The sequence below is a fragment of the Callithrix jacchus genome, chromosome X (assembly GCF_049354715.1).
Source record: "Callithrix jacchus isolate 240 chromosome X, calJac240_pri, whole genome shotgun sequence".
Classification (NCBI taxonomy): Eukaryota; Metazoa; Chordata; class Mammalia; order Primates; family Cebidae; genus Callithrix; species Callithrix jacchus.
In genome coordinates, this window is record NC_133524.1 from 38,085,202 (window position 1) to 38,100,010 (window position 14,809).

At 37.6% G+C, this 14,809-nt stretch overlaps 1 protein-coding gene across 5 annotated transcripts in view; it reads right to left on the reverse strand.

The window, feature by feature from the left end:
* PRRG1 (proline rich and Gla domain 1) overlaps positions 1-14,809 on the reverse strand; it is a 93,780-nt gene that overhangs the window by 37,234 nt on the left and 41,737 nt on the right. For all 5 annotated transcript variants that reach the window (XM_002762768.6, XM_035287875.3, XM_035287878.3 and 2 more), the window contains one exon: positions 5,918-5,968. In XM_002762768.6, coding sequence (XP_002762814.1) covers positions 5,918-5,927 — 10 coding nt within the window. In that variant the 5' untranslated portion in view covers positions 5,928-5,968. The remainder of the gene's footprint in view (positions 1-5,917; positions 5,969-14,809) is intronic.

Below are 14,809 nucleotides of genomic sequence, written 5' to 3' on the forward strand. Positions count from 1 at the left end.
CTGAAACTGATAAGCAACTTCAGCAAAGTCTCAGGATGCAAAATCAATGTACAGAAATCACAAGCATTCCTATATACCAATAACAGACTTAAAGAGAGCCAAGTCAAGAATGAACTGCCATTCACAATTGCTACAAAGGGAATGAAATACCTAGGAATACAACTAACAAAGGATATAAAGGATCTCTTCAAGGAGAACTACAAACCACTGCTCAAGGAAATAAGAGTTGACACAAACAGATGGAAAAACATTCCATGCTTATGGTTGGGAAGAATCAACATTGTGAAAATGGCCATATTGCCCAAAGAAATTTATAGATTCAAGACTATCCCCATCAAGCTACCAATGACCTTCTTCACAGAACTGGAAAAAACCATTTCAAACTTCATATGGAACCAAAAGAAAGCCTGCATAGCCAAAACAATCCTAAGCAGAAAGAACAAAGCTGGAGGCATCATACTACCTGACTTCAAATTATACTACAAGGTTACAGTAATCAAAACAGCATGGTACTGGTACCAAAACAGAGATATAGAACAATGGAACAGAACAGAGGCCTCAGAGGCAACATCACACATCTACAATCATCTGATCTTTGACGAACCTGAGAAAAACAATCAATGGGAAAAAGAATCCCTGTTTAATAAATAGGGTTGGGAAAACTGTCTAGCAATGTGCAGAAAGCAGAAACTGGACGCCTTCCTGACACCTTGCACTAAAATTAACACCAGATGGATTAAACACCTAAACATAAGACCTAACACCATAAAAACCCTAGAAGAAAACCTAAGCAAAACCATTCAGGACATAGGCATAGGCAAGGACTTCATGGCTAAAACACCAAAAGCCATGGCAACAAAAGCCAAAATAGACAAATGGGATCTAATTAAATTTAAGAGCTTCTGTACAGCAAATGAAACAATCATTAGAGAGAACCAGCAACCAAAAATTTTTGCAATCTACCCATCTGACAAAAGGCTAATATCTAGAATCTACAAAGAACTAAAGCAGATTTACAAGAACAAAACAAACAAACCCATTCAAAAGTGGGCAAAGGATGTGAACAGACACTTTTCAAAAGAAGGCATCCATTAGGCCAACAAACATATGAAAAAATGCTCATCATCGCTGGTCATTAGAGAAAGGCAAATCAAAACCACATTGAGATACCATCTCACACCAGTTAGAATGGCAATCATTAAAAAATCTGGAGACATCAGAGACTGGAGAGGATGTGGAGAACTAGGAACACTTTTACACTGTTGGAGGGAGTGCAAATTTAGTGCAACCACTGTGGAAGACAGTGTGGTGATTCCTAAAGGACCTAGAAATAGAAATACCATTTGACCCAGCAATCCCATTACTGTGTATATACCCAAAGAATTATAAATTGTTCTATTATAAAGACACATGCACACGTACGTTTATTGCAGCACTGTTTACAATAGCAAAGAGCTGGAACCAACCCAAATGTCCATCAACGATAGAATGGATAAAGAAAATGTGGCACATATACACCATGGAATACTATGCAGCCATAAAAAAACGATGAGTTCGTGTCCTTCATAGGGCCATGGATGAATCTGGAAACCATCATTCTCAGCAACCCAACACAAGAACAGAAAACCAAACACAGATCTTAAAAAATAATCTCTTCTATACCTCTCACAGAAACAGATAGCTCCTAAGTTTTTAATTGACTAATATACTTTTGATGAGTAGGACATTCAGAACATGGTTTCTTGGAAGAAAAAAAAACTAGATGTGACATAAGAAGACCTAGACTTGCATTTTGGCTCTCCATTCATAGTCTGTGGATTACAGATAAGACTTTTTCTTATGAGCCTCAGTTTTATAATACATAAAATGAGGATAATACCTATGTACATCATAGGGTTATCTTACAACTCAAGATAATGTAGAGGAAATATCTGTGACTTATCAAGAGCTCTACAGAAATGTGTTAATATCTGAATAATTATAGATTCTTAAGAGTCTCAAATACTAAGCCTTGTTTAAGAATTCATACATACTGATTGGGATTTCAATGCCACATATGACGGACACTGATGGAGTAGACTAATAAGAAATTAAATACACAAGTCTGTTCTCATCCTCCTCCCCTTAAGATTTAAATTTTGTTTATAATCCTTCATGTCACATAAACAAATGATTCTTTTAACATATATTTACAAATATTTCATCTAATATCAAAGGATGCTAATAGAAATGTACATATTTCTTCATCTAAAATCAAAGAATGCTAATAGAAATTCACCCCAGTTTCAATTTTTCCCCTAAACTGTACAGTTATCCAACTGTGTTTTTTGTTTTCATGCATCCTTAATTTATGTAATGAGGCTAGTGCCATATCTTTGTAATATTTTCCTCTGTGTCCCTTTGTATGATACACTGAGCTACATTTGTGAGAATCTTTGCCAAATGCAGGAAAAATTTCATTGTACAGTGCCAGAAAAGAGAAAAATGAGCATACAGTAGCATCTTTTTCTCCCCAATAACAGTGTCAGCAATTAACAAATGTAATCAGGCAAACTAAGCAAAGCTTAGAGAGTAAATGATAGAGTCTCTTTGAGATTCAGGATATTACAAATGCTTTCAAAGTGGTCAACACAGTGGAAATGCTATCACAAGCTTCTGTATTTATAAAAGCAGCATTCTTTAAAGCACTTCTCTTATCTCATCACCAGCTTGGAAACATGCCTGTCTTTGCAGATTACATTACCATGCCCTGTTCTTTAGCAAGAACTACAGTTGACTCTTGAACAACACATATTTGAATGGCACAGGTTAATTCATATACAAATTTTCTGTAGTCTCTGCCACTCCTAAGACAGCAAGACCAATTCCTCTTCTTCCTCCACTGACTCAACATGAAGATGACAAAAATGAAGCCTTTATGATGATCTACTTCTATTTAATAAATGGTAAATGTATTTTCTCTTCCTTATGATTTTCTTAATATTTTCTATTCTCTAGCTTATTTTATTATAAGAATACTGTGTATAATACACATAGTATATAAAGCATGTGTTAATTGTTTGTTATTGGTAAGGCCTTCAGTCAACAGTAGGCTATTAGTGGTTAAGTTTTGGGGGCATCAAAAAAAATATACATGGATTTTTGATTATGGAACAGAGTCAGCACCCTTAGCTCCAATATTGTTAAAAGATCAACTATATATTAATTGCCTGACCATTTGAACAAAAAGTTGCTGAGACATCTTCTAAACTAAGCACCAAATAGTCCCTCTGCTAGTGACCTGATAAGCAGTCTAAAAATGAACAGAGGAAATAAGAAAGAATGGGTTTCCTTGTCTCAGTGCAGCTCTCTCCTCCATATTGCTATGGCAGTATCCAGCAACTAGAACATTCTCCAAATCCACTTGAAGCTTTTGGAATTGGGTGAGGACCAAACATGATATGCTAATGTTAAGGAGTTACTGAGAAATTATTTTAGGCAGATAGAGAGGAAAGGGGGTCCTTGGGAAGTTTTTCTTTCCAGAAACGTTCCAGAAACGTTGTTACTTGTCTAGTAGGAAAGCCCACGCTCTTAGAGACAGGCTGGCAAGCTTTGATATGCAAATGTTGACCATTAGAAACTGGGTCCACCCAAACATGGCGATTCCCACCATCTTCTTCCCCTTGCCCTCACATGTTCCTGGCAACATGGCCACCCCCACATTCACCACTTATGTATAACATCATGGTGTCCTACATTTGCATGTTAAAAGACTAGGATGGGAGGGCCAGTTTTCTAGCAGGCTATGTGAATGACATGCCTGGCCAAAGCAATCCCCTGAGCCCTATGCAAATCAGACACTGCCTCCTCCAGCCTCATCATATAACTGTTTTCTGCTACACTCAAAATTTCCTCTCTCAGCTTAGAGCCCCCCTCCCTCTGTCTCTGTACAGGGGAGCTTCTTCCTTCCTTCTAGCCTATTAAACTCTCAGCTTCTTAAAACCACTCCTCTTTCATCTGTGTCATTTGATCTAAATTGGCGTGAGACTAAGGACCCTGGTATTCCCCCAGTCATTGGAGCTGTATCACTACTCTGGAAGCTTCCATTGACAGCTGATTTTTGGGCAGGATATGGCACCGATTAGTCCCAGAATTCCTAATAGTTTTTAAAGAGTTTATTTAGCTATGTAATTTCTAAATCATCAGAGATTGGCATCTTTTGTGAAAACTTGGAAAGATCTAGAATAGCTAGGCCTAATCAATTTCCAAGGGAAGCTCTGGAGAAAACAGGAACAAGATTCAGGAAGATATTTTCCATGATTGATCCATAATCCTTGGAGCTTCCTACCAGGGCCCATACAAGGGTGGGGCAAGCACAGTGCAACAAAAGGAGGAACTCTGTTGTTTGCATGACCCAAGTCCCAGTTCTGCTGCCTACAGAAGCATCTGGTCAATGACTTCATTTTTACCCATTAAAAAAACAATGAAGTTATAGTTAATCAGTAAGGACAGTAATGGGCAGATACCACTGCCATATTCCATTACACTTTAGAGCTCTCAAAACACTTTTTACACATATTATCACATTATGTCAACCACAACTTTCTGAGGCTAGAAGTGCAGAATGTATTAATCCCATCTCAGGGATAAACAAGTTTAGGGAGGTTCTAGGATTTGATCAAGGTAGTAGAGGTAGAACTTGAATTCAGGCCTTCTGTATGAAGTATTCTCACTGTACTATACTACACCACACACCAAATCTTCCTCTGAGATCCTTCATAGCATTCTGATTTTATGATTGTAAAAATTAATAAAATTTAAAAGCTGTTGGAACACCCCCAAAACACTTTAAGCCTTGGGAGAGATGTGACTGTGATTTCAGTCACATAACATATTTTGCAATTCTGCTTCTTAGGTTATAGTTTAACAATCTTCCTCATTGCTATAGTTTTATAAATGACTAACAAAAACCAGAGGCCAGTCCTCCCCATTTCAGTCATTGTTCTTTACTATTACTCCTTTATTATCCTGTACCTAATTCAGACTAGATGGTGCCCCTAACAGGGACCCCATGACAATTACATCTTCATTTCGGAATGTTAAATATACCTTTTGTGAAAGAAAAGGACCACCTGGGTCAATCAGGTCATTGTAACTATGCAGTGAGCCTTACATAGAAAGATGTTAAAATTCTGTTAAAATATCCTAAACTTTGTCTATTCAAGTGATCACCAAACTTCTCACTTTGAAACACTGATTTCCATTCTTTAGAATCAGTGCTTTCCAGGTGAGTCTGTCCTCAACTTTTGCACTGGAATAAACTCTTTAAATTAGATTCTGATCCTTTTGATTATTTTAGGTTGACATGATCTTCATTAATTAGTCCCTGTTTATGAAGTCCCTGTGGTGGCTGCTTAATATTAAAAATGAAATGAACTTAAATTTATCTGTTGTCCACTGCCCACAAACAGTCTTACGAGAAGGCAAAAATAAACAGAAGGAATTCATCTAATGGTTCTTAATGTTGGGCTTTAAAACTTTTTTAAAAAATTGCAAATCGAGCTCACAGATAATTTTTTTTACTACTGTCATTGGTTGCATAGTAGACTCTTTATTTTATATTACTATCAAGGAAACAGAAAACATAAAGAGTTATAAGGAAGCTGGGTTTGGAGCAGGTCTATATATATAGTATTAAGTTTGATTCATCTCTCCCTGTACTGGGGAGTCTCTGCAAAAGAAGAAAATCAAAGATCCAGTGAACAAATGTGGTTGATGGTCTTTCTCTGAAAAGCCCTGCTTCAGATAAAAACTTTCTAACATTAACAAGAAATACAATTTAGGTATCCACAAATATACTATGAGTTAGAAGTTTCATTTCCTGACTATAATAGCTCTGGAGACAGTCTAAATTACTTAAAAGGGAAGAGAAACTTACCCCTCCCCATGTTTTCCTGTGGTTTCTGGCAGGTCCCTGGATGATGATTCCCTGTACAAAACAGAACACATACACACAGTCAGATGGATAGAGGCTGAATAGCTACATCAGATAAGCTACAGTACAGCTGATGTTGTTAATGTGAGCATTTCATTTAAGTACATTCCAATCTTTCTCCCTTACACAAATGTTTTCTCTGTCACAAACAGATAATCTAACCTCAGAGGACAGAAACACAATATTATGGAAGCAGAGGCTCTATATCAACTTACTATGACCTTCTTTATCTGGTACTAGTTTCTGCCCATGCCACATAACAAACCTCAAATTGGTCACAAACTTCTCTCTTCAGAAAACAGCAATATCAACAAAAATGGCAGACAAAAATACCAAAAGGCTCAGTGCTAATAACCAAGCCAGCAAGTTACTAGCATTCCTGTCCCTGGCTTCCCTTCAATATCATTCTGTGACAAATCCAATACCCTTTATAGTGTAACATTTTCCTGAATGGTGTAAAACAGCAGCATTCCTAATCAAATTAGCCCTGAGGCAAAGCAGCCCACAGAATAAACGGTATGAATCAATGACCATAAACTATGACAACAGAAACTTTGGAGAAATAAAAAAACATACACCGCAATTACAGAGAAAGGGTGTGCACAGGGGAGCAGCAATTCTGTTTCCAAAAGATGATTTAAAAAAAAAAAAACCTCATACATACACAAAAACTAACTCATATCATAATGCTTCATTTTCTCACAGAGTTCAATCATAAAGCTATCGTGCATTTATTATTCACTTGTCCTGTTCCCAATATGAAACTAAGCACCTGAGAGGTAAAGCTATAAGACATAAACTATCAGTCCATTAAGGAATCTACAATCTACTTGAAGTTAAGCAGAGACTACTGAGGAATATTAGACTTAGACCTGATAATCAGCTGTGTGATACTGGATCAATCATTTTCCATGGCAAATTCTTTGCCAAAGGAGGAAGCTCAACTATTTGAGTTTCCCAAATTATCCTCCACAGCATGTTAAAAAGTGTGCTGTTCGAAAACAGGGCTCTTTGATCTGGTAATAGGGCCGAAACTAGTACCAGATAAAGATGGTCATAGTAAGTTGATATAAAGCCCATGCTTCCAATGTAGGAAATACTGACTTAAGGTTAGTCAGGTTTCTTTGTTATAAGACTTCTCAGAGCCTTTAAAATGCTAATGAGCAATGGGACAAAAGTATAGTCTCAAAGTATTTGGCTACATAGTTCTTTATGTAAGCAATGGGCATTTCTCAGGAGTCTTGTTCTTTGAAGCTCATTTTGCAAAACTGGACAAGATAACTGCTAAAGTTTCTTGCAGCTCTGAAATTCTATTATTTTCTAACAAGGCATTAATCATATGGAACAAAATTAACATAAAGTGAATAAGAAAGAAGTCAAGGAGGCTGGATTCTAAGATAATTTTGGAGTTGAAAGGAACTTTAGAAATCATCTAATGACTTCTCATCAACATATCATTTTTGAAAGCAGCAGACAGCCCTCAAAAAATTTTATGCAGACAACCAATATATAAAAAAATGGGTTAGGGTAGAACTCCTCAGGCAGAATTGGGGTGGAGGGTTGTAGTCTCACCCATTTGGATTTTTCCTGGAGGTGGCCAGGACATACCTCATCAGAAACCTAGCACTATAGGAAGCACAATTTAGAATCCAGTGATTCCTGGCCCTTCAGATAAAGCTATTCTGGGAAACCTTTAGAAAAGTGTTAGAACTCATACCTTTTCACAGGAAGGTCCTCACCCTTCCCAAGTATCATCTCAATTTTAACTGTAACCCACCCAAATCAGATAAATGAAATAATCATTATGCCAATATAACTATAAAACCATTTTTACTCCAGGAAATACCAAAAGAAAGTTAATATACTAAAATGTAATCCATGAACAAATGAGAAGCCATGAAAGAGTTAAGCAGGGGAGTGATATAGCTTAATTGTGATTTTTTAGAAGATACCTCTGGCAGCAGTAGGGAAAGGAGATTTGAGATGTAAGAGTGGTTTGACCGGGGACAGTGATAACAGAGATGCTAGGTAAATCTGGCAGTACTTCTCGTATTTTATTTCTTGTTTATTCTTTAATATTTAATAAAGTCTTTTAGAAAAGAATCAACCTATTTCAGTTGGGTTAGGAGAAACCACAAAGGAAAGAGCTGTCAGGCATGGTCCAGGATTTTCAAAGAGGAATTGCCATTCCAGAGGTCAGCATGGTGGAGACAACCAGTATCATTGGAGGCAGCTATCTTCCTGAGGAAGATAAAACCAAGGAGGCAAAAATCAATACTACTTGTCAGCCACCTCATCTAGCATTTCAGTAATAAATCTCCAAAGATCAGCATCTTATTTTAAAGAAGACAATTTTTTAATAGAGATAAAAGGCTCAAGGTCTATTACCCATACTGTCATAAACCCCAAACTCTCCCAGGCCTAGGTTACCTCCCTGCTCCCTGCTTCTTCTGATGTCATGGTCTTTCCATTGTGATCCTCTGCTGTTCTAGTCTCTGGCCCCTTCTTTCAGCTTCTGTGTGTGTGTGTGTGTGTGTGTGTGTGTGTGTGTGCGCGCGCGCGCGCGCGCATGCATTTACATTGCTTTTAATACTTCTCCAAGCAGCAGTATTTATTTGATTCTCAGTGAAGTCCCCATCCTAAACTAAACATTACTTCTAAAATAATGGTGATACACTTAACAATAATAACAACAAAGCAGCTTTTAGCCAGACATTAGAAAATCTAAATAAAAATAATCATTGTTCATATCTTATAGTGTCTATCAGACTAATTCTCAAAGGGTAAGAAATTTGTCTTCTACACCTGTATCTAGCCTGTGCAAGGCACTAGATCATATCCAAAGAGGATTCTAGTGACCCACACAAACCAGACTTATGGAAAGCTCATTTTTGCTTAAGTTTCCTTTAGTATAAATCAATGCTTCAAACTACAGTAATTCACATACTACCTTAATGATTTTAATGAGTTTTGCTTAATGCATCTGTTGTGTACACTTACTTAATGTTTCTTTCAATTAAGCCACTTTTTAACCTCAGTATCCACTTTAGTGTCCTATAAAGTAGTATGCAAAAACATGGGTTTGTTGTGTTACATATTTTATAATGCATATAAAATATATAACTATTAAAATTATAGAAAATTTTCCAGGTCCTACCTAGATATATATTCAAAGCATATCACAAGTGGTACATTTTGTGAAACACTGTTCTTTCCTGTCTTCAGTCAATCAAAAAATATTTGGTGAGTGTCTTTTATTTGCCATATGCTATTTTATTCTTCAGGGTAGGGGTTTCTCAACTGGGGGCAATTTTTCCCCAAGGAGGCATTTGGCAATATCTAGAGATATTTTGTTTGTCACAACTGGAGCCAGGTTCTGCTAAACAGCTAAACATCCTACAATACATGGAACAGCCCCTTAGAAGAAAGAATTAACCAGTCCAAAATGTCAATAGTGTTAAAGTTAAAAAACCCTGCCTTAGAGAAACAATTGGCAAACAAGAGAGACAAATTGTTTTCTTTTGTTTTTGGAGTTTACAAGTCAGTAACAATGTTACACATGATACGCTCTTTCACTGTTGTGAAATGGAAGTCTCTTCTCATGCTGCTGATAAAGTCATACCTGAGACTGGGTAATTTACAATAGAAAGAGGTTTAATGAACTTACAGTTGCATATGGCTGGAGAAGCCTCATAATCGTGGTGGAAGGCAAGGAAGAACAAGTCACATCTTACATGGATAGCAGCAGGCAAAAAGAAAAAGCTTATGCCAGGAAACTTCCCCTTATAGAACCATCAGATCTCAAGAGACTTATTTACTATCACGAGAACAGCATGAGAAAGACCTGCCCCCGCCATGATTCAATTACCTCCCACTGGGTCCCTCTCATAACATGTGGGAATTCAAGATGACATTTGAGTGGGGACACAGCCAAACCATACCAAGTATATTCAAGTAAGAGTCATCAATCTACAGTTTTCAGGATTTCTTCTCTGCATGCATTTCTTGTACATGGGAGTCATATTGACACTGAACAGATTTCCAGTACCATGGCTTTTAAAATTGTAAGTTAAGACTCTTGATCTTTATAGTGCTCATACAGTTTAGAAATGACAACTTAACAATGCAGAAATGTAGTATTCAGTACAGTACTTAGGTAGAGCAAGCTTACATCCACATTGTTAGGATCCCAGCATCATAAAACTGTCAAAGAACTATAAACAGAAGCATGCATCCCCAAATACAGGCTGAAGGTTGCAAAGTGGACACTAGATTTTAGATGGAGATCCAGATTGACTTTATATCAATATCCTGGGAGCTGCTATCATTTCAGTTCAGAAAATGCCAAACAAAATGCCACTATATAATATGCAGTTGTTTGAATGTTGATTGAAAAATTACTATGTAATAATATACTAGGGAAAATGTTAGGCTTTTTTATATATTACTTATATTAGATGAGCTAAAATGTCCCTAATTTGGGACAATAATAGAACCTACATCACATTTTATCTACTTTTTGGAAAGTATACCTTTTTTGAGAACTGTATCAAGTTTGTTTCCTGTTTATTTTTCAGTCTGAATTTTTTTACTATAGTTTTTAATTGTATATATTTAAGATGTACAACTTGATGTTTTGATATACTTTTTTTTTTTTTTCAGATGGAGTCTCACTCTGCTGCCTGGGCTGGAGTATCGTGGCACAATCTCAGCTCACTGCAACTTCCACTTCCTGGGTTCAAGCAATTCTCCTGCCTCAGCCTTCTGAGTAGCTGGGATTACAGGCACCTGGCCACTATGCCCAGCTAAGTTTGCATATATAGTAGAGATGGGGTTTCACCATGTTGGCCAGGCTGGTCTCAAACTCCTGACCTCATGATTCACCCGCCTTAGCCTCCCAAAATACTAGGATTCCAGGCGTGAGCCACTGTGCCTGGCCTTGATATACTTACCTTAATAGACACATACAAACATGACCTTTTAAATAATGACATGTTATATAAATGCCAACAGTTTCAACAACAGGTCAGAGCATGAACTTTGCTATCACACATATGTGGACTTGAGGTCTGGCCTGCCAATTACCATCTATCTGATCTTGGGAAAGTCATTTAGCCTCTTTAAGACTTAGTTTCTTCAACCATAATGGGGTTATTATTAGTAGCTCTAATTTCACAGGCTTTGAGGGAGGATTAAATGATAACAGTTCTTTGTTTTTATTTTTGTTTTGAGACAGAGTCTCACACTGTTGCCAGGCTGTAGTGCAGTGGCGCTATCTCGGCGCACTGCAACTTCCACCTCCTGGGTTTAAGTGCTTCTCCTGCCTTAGCCTCCCAAGTAGCTGGGACTACAGGCACATACCACCGTGCCCAGCTAATTTCTGTATTTTTAGTAGAGACGGGGTTTCACCATGTTGGCTATGATGTTCTCAAACTCTTGACCTCGTGATCTGCCCACCTTGGCCTCCCAAAGTGCTGGGATTGCAGATGTGAGCCACCGTGCCCACCTATAAGAGTTTTAACAGTTCTTAATACTAGTAAACAGGACCTATGAGGATACTAACAAAGTTTGGTATTTCTCCCCTCAAAATGTCTTGATTCAATCTGGTTCTTGTGGTTTATTTTCTAGTTGGTCAATATGGTTCAATATATTAAGTGTAAGTATCACTAGTTCACAGAGAGAGTGATATAAGGTATATTCTCTGAGCTGAATTTTTTAAGTTAAAATTTGATTTTGGCTTCAGCTGCTTTGATGTATTAAATTTGGAATGATTTAAATTTGGAACTCTGAGAGAACCTCCAGTTCTCTAAGAGTTCTTTTGCCATTTCTAATGTTCCTTAAATGCACTTGCCCCTCTTTTCCCAGCCTTCCTGTGACAATAGAGTGGAAACTACTATTCTTAATAGTTATTCTTCTTTCAGTAATTGTCTGAGATGCAATTATATCTAGCTCTTTATTAGTTTTGAAACACTTCAGGCTACATTTTAATTGTAGAGGAGGACTTCTATGTTGGCTTTATTTTTTAGCCACATGGCTCTCTCATGGTTGATTAGACCATGAGATCACTGTCTGTCCACCACCAATCACTTCACTTGGGCCCTTCTAATTTTTAAGGGGGAAAATTATCTAAGGGCCCTGTGGCATACTCTAGAGATTCAGTGCTCCCTGGAGTTCATTCTCTCCTTATGGTGTCTCATCTCAACTCTCTTTGGCTATCTAAGCACTCTTCTGTAGGTGAAAGTTTCATCCTATTTGGCCTCTGAGAGCTTCACCTCTGCATCTTTTTGCTTCTACATCCTTCAAAGAATAGAAATTCAACTGGTATTTATTGTACGTCTATTATGATAAAGCAGTTTCACTCATGTCATCTTATTAGTGCTTGCAACAACTCTATGAGACAGGTAAAAAAAGAATTCTTGATAAATGATAAAACTAAATTTCAGAGGAATGGACTTACTCATGTTAGCATAGTAAATAAGAGGATCTTATTTTTAGGCTTTTTAAAACTTATCCACACATTTACACGAAAAATGCCAACATTAAAACCTGACGACATTTTGCAAACACAGTTGTGTAACTGGCACCTAAATCAAGATTCAAAATGTATTCCCAAGATTTTAACCTCAGGTTTCTGACATCAAGTCCAGTGTTCTTTTAATCACATATGTAGTTGTTCAACAAATATTTACTTACTGCTTATTACATTTCATTTATTTTGCTAAACATTGGGTGGTTAATGGTAAGACATCTGTGATCCCTGCCCTCAAAGAGCTTAGAGTCCACCTCAGCCACCTGAGTAGCTGGGATTACAGGCATGCACCACCATGCCTGGATAATTTTCTTCTGTATTTTTAGTAGAGACAGGGTTTCTCCATGTTGGTCAGGTGGGTCTCGAACTCTCGACCTCAGGTGATCCACCCGTCTCAGCCTCCCAAAGTGCTGGGATTACAAGCATGATCCACTGCACTTGGCAGTTTTTTTTAGCATTTAAAAATGTAAAACCATTCTCAGTTCATGGCCACACAAAAACTGGTAGCCAGCCATTATTTGACGATCCCTGATGTATACAATGAAATGGCTTACTGAATTTTCATAAGTCAACAAGCCAAAGAAATAACAAAGAAGCCCAGTGAAGTATCACTGAAACACAGAGATCCAGCACCATCAATAACAACAGTAAGATAATTCTCTACCTCCAAGTGAGATATATTAATTTTATATGACAGTGGGACTTATATTTCTAGTGCACAATAAAATATTAAAGATAATAGTACAACCATCTAAATAAATTATGCTAGAATAGAAATACCTCAGTGAATAAAAAAGTCATTGCATACCAGATCAAACAATTTAGATGCCCTATAAATCACTTTATAAGGTCAACTGTATTCTCTAACAGAAAAAGTTTATTTCAGCCACAATGATGTTTGAATTTTCCCTTCCATCCCAATAAATCTATTTATTCAGCTTTGACCCTTCCCTTCAGTTCCACAATTCTAAATGCGTCAGAGAAATCTACACCTGGATATCGTACCACCACCTGACATACCATGAATCTAAAAGCAAGTATTTTCTCCACCACACATATAAATTTAGTAGAGATAGGGTATCTCCATGTTGGTTAGGTTGGTTTCGAACTCTTGACCTCAGGTGATCCACCTGCCTCAGCCTCCCAAAGTGCTGGGTTTACAGGCATGAACCACTGAGCTTGGTAATTTTTTTTAAGCATTTAAAAATGTAAAACCATTTCTACATTTTAATTCCATAATATTAAGAATACTTTTACTATCTAATTCAACCCATGTCCTATGGAATGACATTTTAAGATGTTAACTAAAGTTCTATTTCTCCCAAGAGTTGACCTCTTTTTTCAATGCTTTCTTTACTGTGTGCCTACCATCTGCCCTACAAGTAGCTAAGCCATTTTGGTTTCATTGCTTCAAATGAAAGACAAGCAGCATGGGTCAGAAAGAGAGAAAAAATAATTTTTTCTGTCTTTTAAGATACTTGGAGAAACCAAGAAGTCTTCTCACAGATGAAATGATTGAATAAAATAATGAAAACCGAAGTTCCTCCTTCAATCCTAGCCACCCACTCAAACCCATCTCCCAGGATATTTCTAGCTCCTCTGCATTGAAGGAAAGAGAGAAATCAGTGGGGCCTAGGTTGGAAGGGTCAGACCTGGAAGGAATCAAACAGATTCAAAATCTCCGTACTTGAAATTAGCAGAGTGAGGAAAGGAGTGGCAGGCACTAGGAACAGAAGGAACATTTTTTGTGAGGGCCATTTCTTGTATGCTCAGGAACCCCTTGGGGCTGAGTTCAGCATCTACAGACCATAAGAGCAAGCACATGGTCAGAATCTTCCTTGAGGCCATATGCGGACAGCTTCCCTTGGGCAGTAGCCATACCCTTGCTGATGACCTCCCTACTGCAAGGATGCCTATCCATGCCTGAAGCTTTAGCCAGTTCCCAGCCAATTTTTATCCATGCCTGAGGCTTTAGCCAGTTCCCATTCAATTTTTCCATGTAGATAGCCATCCTTGTATCTTCCCTGGACTTTAAGACAATGACCCTGAAGATGATGACCCTGGACACTCTGTGACAGTAAGAGTAGTGGTGGTGGTTACAGTGATGAGGACAAGCTCCGTACTTGAAATTAGCAGAGTGAGGAAAGCAGTGGCAGGCACTAGGAATCACTAGCCCGATTTCTTATACCATAAATGAGTTTTATGTTTTTGATCTTCATATAAATTAAATCTTTAGTGTATGCTTTTAGATCTTTTTGGCTTCTGCTTAGCATCTTGTTTGTGAGATTCATCCATACTGTTGCATG